The sequence below is a fragment of the Lissotriton vulgaris genome, chromosome 3_2, assembly GCF_964263255.1.
Source record: "Lissotriton vulgaris chromosome 3_2, aLisVul1.2, whole genome shotgun sequence".
In the NCBI taxonomy this organism is placed as follows: Eukaryota; Metazoa; Chordata; class Amphibia; order Caudata; family Salamandridae; genus Lissotriton; species Lissotriton vulgaris.
Genome location: NC_141690.1, coordinates 212,466,215 through 212,479,350, shown reverse-complemented (window position 1 = coordinate 212,479,350; position 13,136 = coordinate 212,466,215). Strand labels below are relative to the sequence as shown.

The following is a 13,136-nucleotide window of genomic DNA, read 5'->3' as shown; positions in this document are numbered from 1 at the left end:
TACAGGTTACAGACATCAAATGGTTAGGACAAGAATATGCCAACTTTCTAAAAGTCAAAAAACACAAGGGTGGCTGGGCCCAAGGGGAAGGAGGGTAGGCAGGGCCACACAATATGAAATAGAAATGTTTGCCTATGCCTCCAAACTACTTCAAGTACACACTAGTTCATGTACAAGTAAACCACAACTTGTTAGTTTACAAAAAACAATTTATGTTTTCAATTTTGTACTCAGTTTACAGAAGAAAAATTCGCAAAAAACAGAACTAAGACCACTATCAACCTCATGTCTTAGCCATATGTAATTTCAAAACACTTAATACAAATGTGCAATAAACCAAATGTGTGGTGAACAATTAGAACAACAGTGACTTTTTGACATAAAAAACATTACCATGAATACATGGACCGCAAAACCTTAAACATTTGTGAAACAGGGACTCTTACAAACAATTAGGAACACGGGGAGAAAATAGAACACAACGTTTTCAACAGTTAAACTCCCACGGCCTGAACAGGAGCTAATCAATTAAATTTCAGGAGCATTGCCCATTTCTGCAACAAATAACAATGGCCAACTGGCCAAACAAGAAAAATGGGGTGCCGACGCATTTCGAATCCTGATTAGCGACTTGCAGAATTCTCGTCAGGGCAGTCTGAATCTAGTCCATGGGAACTGTTTAAAATAAGAAACAAAACAACGTGTTTACTATCTAGCGGGTCCTCTAGCCACTACTCTCAGGACAGTGCGATTACCATACAATTCGTACCTTGTGTAAATCCTGCCCACAGTCAGTCCTGTTTTAGTGGAAAATGTCGTCTAGGCTTGATGGCCTACGCTGCAACAGAGTAATAGGATGAATACGTACTTGCAAGGTACACGGGAAGGAGAAGCTTAAAAGCTGTTATCGATCATTTACCTGCGTTACTCCTGGAAGCTAAGCCACGTCTTCGCCACATGGGGTGAAGTTCTTGTGTTTTCTGAAACAAGGTGACAGAGTGCGACTTAGTACCCTGCTCACTCGCTACCACGCTGATCGCGTGTAAATTTTAGTACTTAAAATAATACACTTACTTGGACACCGATCCGCGGTGACCTCAGTGGGGGTTCCGATTTTGAGACCGCGTTTCTCCACACAGAGAGCAGTTTGTTAATTATCTGTGAGGGTAAGGAGAGGGGCGACGTGTTATCGCGTTACTATTTCTGTGCTAAATATTTCAGAAGTGGCAGATTAAAATGTAGCCGCATCCACGCTAATCGCGTGTGGGCAATGCTCCTGAAATTTAATTGATTAGCTCCTGTTCAGGCCGTGGGAGTTTAACTGTTGAAAACGTTGTGTTCTATTTTCTCCCCGTGTTCCTAATTGTTTGTAAGAGTCCCTGTTTCACAAATGTTTAAGGTTTTGTGGTCCATGTATTCATGGTAATGTTTTTTATGTCAAAAAGTCACTGTTGTTCTAATTGTTCACCACACATTTGGTTTATTGCACATTTGTATTAAGTGTTTTGAAATTACATATGGCTAAGACATGAGGTTGATAGTGGTCTTAGTTCTGTTTTTTGCGAATTTTTCTTCTGTAAACTGAGTACAAAATTGAAAACATAAATTGTTTTTTGTAAACTAACAAGTTGTGGTTTACTTGTACATGAACTAGTGTGTACTTGAAGTAGTTTGGAGGCATAGGCAAACATTTCTATTTCAACTTTCTAAAAGTGGCATTTTTCAGGATTATGAATTAAAATTCTACTTTATCCTTAAAGAGGATTTTAAATTACAATTCCGTTGACACCAAGCATATTTCCACCTATTCCCACTTATTGAATGTAATAGGGTAACCCAATGTTCTTGTATGGGTGAAGTATGCCTCACAGTAGTGAAAAACGAATTTGTGAGTTTTTCACTACCAGACATGTAAAACCTAAGAGTACATATCCAATATTTTAAATATAATTCCTACTGCCCTGGGCCTACCCTAGAGGTTTTCTATATGTATTAAAAATGGAGATGGTGGCCTGGCAAAATGGATATTTTACCAGGTCGCAGTGACAGACCCTAGACGTGTTTAAAAAGGCTATTTTAGAGGGTGGCACAGTAAGTGCTGCAGACCCACTAGTAGCATTTAATTTACAGACCCTGGGTACATGGAATACTACTTTATTAGACTATACATTGTTTTCTGTATCAGAGGGCAAGCTTTCATATGGGAATTCAAATGGAAATCAACATCTTAAGGGCCCCCTTTTTTCTTAGTCCTTGTTTGACGGAGCAGCACAAAACTTTCAACGAAGAAGCCTAAGAGTTTGAGGTCTTTTTGGAAAGATTCGTGCAGATTTGTTGTTGAACTTAAGGCAAAGTTTTCAGGAACAACTGCCTTTCTTATGTGAAGACTCACCCCACCAAAACCACTCTGGCACAAACACCCCCAGAGTAATTATCTATATGTTCAGAATAGAATTAAAGTCGTGCCGCCATTTTAATTTGAGTTGTAGACAAATGCTTTCAGCCTCACTTTTTCTATTAGAACACACAAGAAAAAAGATTAACTGCATGTTTATTTCTTCCGTTTGTGTTTTCTACAGAGGTTCCATGCAACGAATAATCAGTGCGATGAATAAGGTGGATGCGAGGCGACATGAGAAATTTTCTAACCAGTTTAACTATGCATTAAATTAAATGTAGTAAGCCCAGCAACAGAGACATAATGACAAACCTGCAAAGGAGTCTGGTCAACATCGCAGAGAAGAGTTTTGGAATAAAACTACAAATACTTGTATATAGTGTAAAGTTTGTGTAAATATAATGTAGCATTTTTAAACTGTCTTTTCATGTACAATAATTTATTGATGTAATACTAAATATACATTTTAAAACCATCTTGACATAATTATTGGTATTTAATATAATTTTAAAATTCTATGAAAAGTTAACGTAAACATTTTCACAAAGCGATATTAGGTGGTATTGTGAGGCCCTTATTTATATTTTTCATGTTGCCAGATGATTTTCTCTTGCCATGTGACAGGGGGTGCAGTCTGCTTTTAAATCGAAAATCAGCCCTTGTCCTTATTAAAAATAACACAAACTGCGGGTGTTAATGGGTAACCAAGAAAACTGTACCTTTTCGAAATGCCTTATCCTGTTTGTTTTAAAGTGAGTCTAAATAATCTGGAAAGCATGCATGTCCCTTTTAAATGTTTACGTAATATATAATTGGGATAAAAAAACGACAGTTTTTTAAAGACTAAGTCTGAGTGCACAAAACCAAGTAATTTTAGTCTGTTTAACCACTGGCTGTTTGTTACATTTTGCTTTTTGTTTTTTTCATTATACGTGTTTTACTAAATGCAACCAATTGAGAAGTGTTCTATTTGTATTTAACAACTAGTGATTACTTCAAAATACATCGTTTATACGGGCCATCTTCCTGCAAGTATTACATATTTTTCTATGTTAAAGACAACGCCTAAGAAATTATGTTTTTCACCATTTAACCAAGTTTGGCTCAACCCAAGATTGCATTCTGAGCGACATAATGAAAAACAGAATTGCATTAAATCCTGTCATCTCATTTTTATGATTGTAAACGTGTATGTTCCATTCAACAAGTGTATGTTTCTTTCTCGCATTAGCTGAGCATTCATTGTGAAACATATTATGGTTTGAAGCATCATGGCGGGCAAATATCTTTTGATAGGTTCCTATCTTCAAAGTATGCAGGGAGCAACAGTTAAAGCAAATTGGGTTTCCAATGGGAATTCACAACTGGGAGCTCACACCACCTGTTCTCTCCTAGTCTCCTGTGAGGCAGCCGCATCTCTTGAATGGGGCACGTCCTTTGCACGTATGTCACATCCACCTCTGGCATGGTTGTGCCTTTAGGATTACATTTTTAGCCAAGGAAGACGAAAACCACTATCATTTATTTCATTTCTTCCTGTTTTGTAAATTGCTGGATTGTGACCGAGAGCTACTTGCCGAAGTTTATGATGATGCAGTTATTGCGACAGTGGTAGCGAAACCCCTCCTACAGGCTGTTGAAGGTCCGTAGATGTTGGTCAGGTATGTCCTGATATATGCTCTGCAAAGCGCCTTGGCAAATGTCAAAACGCTTGTCCCAGAGCCCTGTCACTATTTGAGATTGGTGATTGAGGCATTTTAATTATTCTCCTGATGGGAGAAGACTCGTTTTAAGAATTTCATGCAAACTGACAGACTTGAAATGTTTGTGCACACACACTCAAAGATCCTTTTGCTTGTCGAATTCCTGTTGATACCGTCAGGGGGTCACCAACACATCAGTTTGAGACTCCGGGGTGGGATACAGTCCTTAGAGACCATTTTTTGAGAGGGGGCAACACAGTAATTTCGATCCTTGCTGCTAATTTGTACTGTGATCTTGGTCACTTGTACAAATCCTAGTGAGGCAAAATAAAGTTTCCGTCTATGAGGTTAGTAAATTCAGTAGTATGGTGTCATAACACATAGATAAAATTTGCAGTGCTTACATACAGCAGACGTATGCATTAGAGGGCTATGGGGAAGACATTGTAATGAATATTAATGCTAATTTAATTTAGGGACTGATTTAGATCTTGTCGGACGGGTTACTCAGTCACAACGATATATCCCATTATATCCTATGCAATTTATATTTCGGCGGACGGGATATGCTTCACTGTTGTGACGGAGTAACCCGTCTGTCAAGATCTAAATCAGGCCCTTAGTTGTTTCAGATCATGGACAATGGAGTCATCCTTTTAGGGGAAGTCCGTTTATATTATTGCACATTAAATCTGTTGATGTAATTCTTATTTATTCTGTTTGATCAAAATATTTTTCAGGTTGTTAAGGGTTGTTCTAGCAGATATATCACATTGTTCTTTTTTTGATTCCATTGATATTTTTTATACCTCTAGTATATCTATGCTAGTTTTATTGAAGTAGTATTTGTACAATTTTCTATTAAAACACACATTTGCCTCATGACTGCTCCTCGTGATTATTAAACTAAGGAATATACAGTAGAATGTTGGAAATTATGCTGTCGTTTAACATTGGTGAGAGTGGATTTATGAGTTTAATCATGTTCCCAAAACTGGCCTCTATATTTGTATGTCTGTGTTGTTAGAAAATGCAGTTATGGGTCTGTGGGTTGAAGATGGATAAGTAGTAGGTAGAAAGTCTGGCTGTATGGATCCTGCATGCGACGCACGCTGGGCCTGCCTCCCACCTCGGAACACTGTGTGAGTCTTCCCTGTTGGATGGGTCCCTGGGAGCCGAACAAGTGTGTGGCATGTCCTTGGGGCAGCACAAGGGCCAGTCAGGTGGAAGAGGGTGAGAGGCTGAGGAAGCCTGCAACATAGCTGATTGTGCTGGGGCCCAGGTGGTTGGATGCCCATGAGAGCTATACCCTGAAGACCCAGTGCGACCGACAAGTGCTTACTATACATCCTTCCTGATGGCTGGGAGCTGAGTGCCTGCGGTGGAGACCTAGGACATTCATCCTCATTGATGGGCCCTCCTTCCCACACTGACACCCATGTGCTCTGAGGATAGTCAAGTACGAGTGGTGCTTTGTGCGGAGACCCAGGAAAGTAGTATCGTGAGGGACTGGGCCTGTAGAAGGCGGTGGTCAAGCCGATTGAGGGCCGCCATGGAGTAGCTGGGCTTCCTGCGATCTGAAAGACATGACTTGGGATCTTCTTCACATTGAGGGTGACCCAACTGCTGTGCATTTAGAATTTCCTGTGACTGGATCCACGTTCTCCCTGCGTGGATGGCTGTCGCCTGAGGCCCTGCCATGGGGAAGGAGAATCAATCAAAGAAGGCACTGGGCAACACAATGATGCAATACTCTACACTGCGACCAGACAAAATCAGGACCAGAGTGACCATTCTACTGACCACAGGATGAACCCAACCAAGCAGCCATCCTGGACTCAATCCAAAATTCGAGAGTAGCACTGGAGAGACAGATTATGGGGGATCACGATCGAGGTGAACCTCTAAGAACAGACCTCCAAAAAATGGCTGATAAAGTAGGGATGGAGGAAATGAATATAACCAATCTACAGACAGAGGTAAGCCTCAAGCGGCAGATAACACGTATGACAATGGTTACTCAGGCACTTGAAAGAGCACAAGATGCTGAAGGGCGGTCTCAATGAAATAACTTGCGGCTCCTGGGACTCTCTGAGCATTTGTGGAAACCTGGATTAGAGAGAGGCACTGAAACCAGCAGGGCTCTCTCCCTTCTTTGTGATCAAGCGTGCGCGTAGAGCATCGGTCCTGGTGCTGCGACCGGGGGCCCCGCCCATCGCCCTCAGTGCACAAGTACTTAACTACACTGATAGAGATGTGATAATACAAAGCCGCCAGGGAGAACCTGTCTCAACAGTTTTAGGGACTTAATGTTGCCATATATTCTGACTGTACACATAAAGTCCAAGAGTGTTGCAAGACCTTTATTGAAGTAAAAAACACCTTCAACTAATGGGGGTCCGATGCATGCTCCTATAGCCAGGAAGATTGATAGTTTGTACATGCAGGAAAGTCTCACTTTTTGATAGCCCAGAGGAGGCCTGGTCCTGGCTGACATGATGCACTCCACAGGGAAACAGTCTAGCTGATCAAGAGCCTTGGCTTGCAACAGGAAGTGAAAACAAGAATCGTAGACAGTGGCCTCAGGGGAAGAAGGCACCACAGGAAAAACCATCCACGACCCGAGTAGTGATCTGTACGATGGCCACAGTGCACTCTGACATGCAATCGATTGAGGGAATGCTGGAGGTCTCACCAACGACAAAGAGGTGCCCAGCAAAACATTGAATGTATAAGAGGCGGTACCAAACACTGGTACATGAGTGACCCCCAGGAGCAACGTCTGGATTGTCTCCGGAAACTACTCCGGAGATGGTGACACTGAACTATGGTGTAAATGCCTGTCCTGAGCTATGATCAAAATTGTGGGCCACGATGGTCAACCTAGGTTCTACAGGTATAGCAACTGTATACATAGAGGTAGATTCACAAGGCACCTTTCCCGTGTATCAAGAAATGGGGAAGTGAAACCTTTTAATTGGGGGGGGATTGGGGATTGTGACTGGATCTGGCCAAAGTGGGACTCTTCTACTACTGGACACTGTTCATCAATGTTGCATGACATGTGCATGGTTTGAAGTTTGAGCAACTTGTCCTGGGTGGGGGATAGGGGATTTAATGGAAAATGTTATATCTACTCTTTTTATCTTAGCATGTATGCTTTTCTGCAAGTGGTATGCTAGACTCTTATGGCACAATCACCATTATTACTAATTATAAACTCTTTTCTTGGAATGTGAGGGGCTTTGGTACATGCACTAAACAATATCTGGGGATTTCCCTCTTTAGGCGTCATGGGGCTAGCATAGCATGTCTCCAGGAGACCCATGTGATGTAGACAGAGGACAAAACACTTGCAAAAAAGTGGAGGAGCAGATATTTTATGCCACGTAATCTTCGTTCTCCTGGGGGGTATTCAATTGGATAGACCCGGGAGTCCCTTTTGCCTTGACTTATATGGAGGGGCAGATATTTTATGCCACGTAATCTTCGTTCTGTATTAGGGGATCTCTGTGTATAGTCATAATCTAGTGAATAGTCCCGCCCATGTGCGTGGACCCCGGCAATCAAAAATAATCTCTTAAGTTGTCAAATCATGCAGAAACTGCAAAGACACTTAAGAGAGAATTTAAAGACCAATAATGCAGCCTATATCCACAGGCTACACTGTCCAGTACTTCAACTAGAAATTCCACCAATAACACCACACAAAATACAGCCAGCCCAGTTTCTACCATAGAGAAACTTGCCTCCACCAGTAAAAGACTCTGGAATGATGGAGAGGAAGGCATGGACAGACAAGCCCCATAGGCTGCCATTATGTGGCTTAAATAGGATACTGTGCCTTTAAGAGAGCTTTCTAGTACTTTCTCCCAGTATCCCAGAATGCATAGCAGGTCCCTCTACTTTCAGTTCTTTTTTCCGGCTCCTGCTAACAGGACCCTGGCATTGAGCTCTCCCTTATTTCAAGGGTTTATTGGATATTTTGGCACTTTTGTGTTTTAAAAGTGTTTCAGTTTACTTTCTTGGTGTTCTCCTTCTCTTTTGTGTGTTGGTTCAGGCGTTTTAGGGCTCTAAAATGCCTGGTCTTTTTGATAAGTGTCCAGCATGTGGGAGGAAGAAGGCCAAGAGTGATCCACATGACGTCTGCATCGTCTGTCTCCCTGAAGATCATGTCCCTGAGGACTGTCATCTGCCAGCAGTTTACTGCTCGGACTCTGAGGGACAGGATGAAGATTCGGCTTTCTGGCCTTGAGGAGAGACGTCTGCAGGCTGCAGGTGGGTCTGGGAAGGTTCCCTCTGCCTCTGCTGAGGCCTCTGGGGGCTCCCCAGAGGCAGGAAGTCCAGCAAACGGTCCCGGTCTCCGTCGACGTTGATTGCTTCGACGACGTCGAGAGGGATGACGGCGGTGTGTTCCCCTTCTCCCCGGGGCTCTGGGTCGAGACGGCGTGACGGCTCGACGTCGAAGGGCCTGGAGAGGTCGCTGTCGAAGCCACCGTCGACGTCCTCATCGACGTCGGAGTCTTCCTATCGACATCGGAGACTAAGTGACAAGCATCGGCGCTCGCCGTCGAGGCGTCGCCACCGATCGCCGTCGAAGCACCGGTCGGCGTCGAGGGGCTCCTCGACGTCGAGGGCATCGAGAAGGAGGAATCAACGCTCGTCGTCGAGGACGGAACGTTCGACGTCGCGGAGGCGGCGTACGACGTCACGGAGGAAGAGGTCGACGTTGAGGCGTTCGACGCCGGAGTCGCGGAGGCGACGTTCGACGCCGGAAAAGCGTCGCTCAGCGTCGAGAAGAAAGAGGTCGGCGTCTAGGAGTCGTTCTGCCTCTCCAAAACGGCGCAAGAGGGATTCTAGTCCCAGAAGTCAGACTGCTTCTAGTGGAGGGCGCAAGAGGAAGCGATCACCTGCTGAAGGGGCTGGATCTCAGCCCCCTTCGCCTAAGGGGTCACCGGGCTCGGTGTACTCAGAGGTGTACACGCCATCTCGGCCTCGGTCGCCACCTCCACCTGTACCTAAAGAGGATCCTCCACCCAACCCTCCGCTTCCATCAGGCGACCCGCCGCCACCAGTTCCTCTGCATGGGCCCGCCCCTCAGCCGAGGGTTCCTCCGCCGAGGTCCACTTCACTGCCTTCTTTGCCTGTACCTCCTAAGGGGACCCCAAAACCTAAACCCCGAGAGGAGCCAAGGAAGACCCCACCACGGAAACCGGTGGAGCGGCCACGGGCTGGCAGGTCTCGCTCTCGCTCTGGGAGAAGGGAGAGATCGCGACACAGATCGTCCACGCGGTCGAGACGACGCCATAGGAGGCGCGAATCTCACTCCCGCACAAGGTCCTCTGGTACCAGGGTCTATTCTCCTACCTTGTCGGAGTCACCGGACACGAGGGTGTCCCCGATTGATGACCTGGTGGCGTTCCATGATGTCCTTTTAAGGGGCGCCGCGAAGTTGGGCATATCCTTGACGGTGCCTACTCCTAAAACTTCAGTCATTTTTGAGACATTGCATCAAAAACACCTGTCTCGTCCACTCCTGCCTCTGGTGCCGGGCCTGGAGGAACCGGCTATGGCCCTTTTTCTCACCCCTGCGGTGACGAAGGCGGCTCCATCGAGGCTGCTGAAGAAGTACCGGGCTCCCGACTTGGACCCGGCCTTTCTGAGGGCGGAACCCCCTCCGGACTCTGTAATTGTGACGGCGGCCCGCAAGCAACATGCCACCACCCCGTCATCCACGGTTCCCCCGAATAAGGAGTCCAGATGTATGGATTCGGCAGGGAGGAAAGTGTGTGGAACATCGGCTACCTCCATGAAGGCTGCGAGTGCCACGGCGCTGTTGGGACGCTACGACCGCGCCCTCTGGGACTCCCTCCAGCAGTTTGCGGAGCTGTTACCTCACGAGAAGCGCAAGGACTTCCAGGAAGTGCTGAATGAAGGGATGCTGGTGGCTAACCAGATTATCAGCGCTGCAGCGGACTCTTCCTTGTTGGCAGCTCATGGGTTTTGCCATGGGGTTAACCAACGACGTCACGCCTGGCTCCGTCTTACGTCCCTGAAACCGGACGCACAGCAGAGGGTGGCCAACCTACCATTCTCCGGCGAGACCCTCTTCGGGAAGCATGCGGACGATGAGATGGCCCGCATGAAGGCGGAGGCCGAAACGCTCACGGCTGTGGGCCTGGAGAAGCCTAAAGACACGAAGAAGTCGTACCGCCCGTTCCAACGGCGGTTCGGTGGGCAAGGCAGAGGACGTGGCCAGGCTTCGGGACAGTCGCAACAACAACAGTTCCGTAAGCCATTCCAGAAGCGCCAGAGGGGCAGAGGAGGCCAGCAGTCGGCTCCGGCGCCCAAGGGCCAGGCTGGGTCTAGGCCCTAGGAACCTACTTCCCCCGGATCTGTTACCCACTCCGGTAGAGGGGAAGCATTCAATTTTTTCTGGCAGAGTGGAGAAAAATTACTCAGGACAAGTGGGTGCTGAATATTGTTTGCAATGGATACAGTCTTCGGTTCACCAGTCCGCCTCCAGCAATTCCACCGGTCAGCTCGCAGTTTCAGCTGCGCGTGCTTCAGGCGGAAGCGGATATCCTGTTAAGGAAAAGGGCGATAGAAGACATACCTCTTTCTCAGAGAGGAAGAGGTCTGTACTCCCGGTTCTTTCTGGGTCGCAAGAAGGACAAAAACGAGTTCAGGCCCATTCTGGACTTGCGACAGGCAAACAAATGGATTCGCAGGGAAAAGGTTCGCATGCTGTCGTTGCATCAGATTTATCCTCAGTTGCAACAGGGAGACTGGCTATGTGCTATAGACCTACAGGATGCTTACTTCCATGTGCCCATTGCCCACAAACACAGGAAGTTCCTGCGGTTCCAAGTCGGCGCCAATTATTATCAATACACAGTACTCCCATTCGGACTGAAGTCTGCGCCGAGAACCTTCTCGAAGTGCATGGCGGTGGTAGCAGCACACCTGAGGAAGAACAAGGTGTTCGTCTACCCGTACCTGGACGATTGGTTGATCAAGGCATCCTCCTTCTTGGAAGCGCGAGCACACTTCCAGAAGACGTGCGTTCTCTTGAACAAGCTGGGGTTGCACATCAACATGGCCAAGTCTGTCCCGACTCCGGTCCAATGCATACAGTACTTGGGAGCCTCCATCAATACGCTGTCAGCAAGCGTGTCTCCTTCGGAAGGCTCAGGCTCTTATGACAACTCCATCTACAACAGTGAAGACGGTGTCTTCTCTACTGGGATCGATGGCCTCTTGTATCTTCCTGACGCCACACGCACGGCTGCACATGAGACCGCTGCAGGAGTGCTTGGAGGACCAGTGGGATCAGAGGAAAGGATCTTGGGACGACAAGATTCGACTGTCGCTGCATGCTCTTCAGTCTCTGAAGTGGTGGTGTTCAGCGGAGAATCTCCTCAGAGGGGTTCCCTTTCACAAGGACATTCCCACGCAGACTGTCGTGACGGATGCTTCTCTCCTGGGATGGGGAGCACACTCCGGGACTCTACAGATTCAAGGAACGTGGTCACCGATGGAGGCCACGTATCACATCAATTTCCTGGAACTCAGAGCTGTTCACTTGGCGCTGAAGGCCTTTCTTCCGTCCTTCCAGACCAACTCTCTGCTTGTACAGACGGACAATACCACCACGATGTATTACCTCAACAAGCAGGGGGGCTCGAGATCATGCACTCTGTCACAGGAGGCGCAGGCGATCTGGCACTGGCTCCTAGCCAGAGGACTGACGATAACGGCCACCCATCTGCCAGGTGTGCAAAATGTTAAGGCAGACGCACTGAGCAGACTGGTTCAGGAAAACCACGAATGGGTCATAAACGACGAAGTACTAGGAGAAGTCTTCGCAAGGTGGGGAACTCCAGACGTAGATTTGTTCACCACCGCCGAAAACAGCAAATGCAGAGACTTCGCCTCCAGGTACTACCAGCAAGGGACGCTGGGGAATGCGCTATGGATCAACTGGACGGACAGCTTTCTGTACGCCTTTCCTCCCAGTCCTTTGATTCCGGCGGTGCTCATCAAGCTGGCCCGGTCCAGGGCTCGGATGATACTCATTGCCCCGGAGTGGCCCAGACAGTGGTGGTTCACGGACCTGCTTCACCGGTCTCTCCTTCCTCACATTCGGCTGCCGTGCAGGCCGGACCTTCTCACGAAGTTCGGGGGGCAGATGTTGCACCCCAACCTCTCGTCTTTGAGTTTGATCTCAGGAGCATGGCTCCTGAGATAGTGCAATATGGCCATCTTAATTTGCCTGCGGATTGCATGGACATACTGAAGGAGTCTAAGCGACCTTCCACTCGGACGTCCTATGCTTACAAGTGGAAGAGGTTTTGTATCTGGTGTGCGTCCAAGAACTTTGACCCGACGACGTGCAAGGAAGATGTCATCCTTCCTTACCTTCTACATTTGGCGCAGTCTGGACTTAATGTTCATTCCATTAAGGTTCATCTCGCCGCATTGACTGCCTACAGGAAATGCCCTTCACAGACTTCCTTTTTCCAGATCCCTGTGATCAAAGATTTTCTGGAAGGTTTGAAGAAAGTATTCCCCCCTGTCAGGCTTCCTTCGCCTTCATGGGAACTGAATGTGGTGCTGTACAGGTTGATGAAGGAGCCTTTTGAACCTATTCATAAGGCTTCGTTGCAGCACCTGTCCTGGAAGGCGGCGTTCCTCGTGGCCATTACATCGGCCCGCAGGGTGAGTGAAATTCAGGCGTTGTGTTGTACTGAACCTTATACTGTATTTCATGCTGCTAAGGTATTTATGCGTACTCACCCTAAATTTCTTCCCAAGGTTATTTCTGATTTTCATGTCAACCAGACCATAACTTTGCCTACGTTTTTTCAGAATCCTTCGTCTCCAGCGGAACGGGCTCTCCATTCCCTGGATGTGTGGAGGGTGTTAAACTTTTATCTGGATAAAACCAAAGATATTCGTAGGTCTGACCAGTTGTTTATTAATTATGGATCAGTCAGGATGGGTCTTGCTACCTCTAAGCAGTCCATCTCTAG

The 13,136-nt window shown here is 46.9% G+C and overlaps 1 protein-coding gene across 1 annotated transcript in view; it reads left to right on the top strand.

The window, feature by feature from the left end:
• UVSSA (UV stimulated scaffold protein A) overlaps positions 1-4,983 on the top strand; it is a 287,721-nt gene extending 282,738 nt beyond the window's left edge. Inside the window, exon 14 of the mRNA XM_086964233.1 lies at positions 2,580-4,983. Within this exon, the coding sequence (XP_086820359.1) occupies positions 2,580-2,673 (94 nt within the window). The 3' untranslated portion in view covers positions 2,674-4,983. The remainder of the gene's footprint in view (positions 1-2,579) is intronic.
• Positions 4,984-13,136: the final 8,153 nt, after the last annotated feature.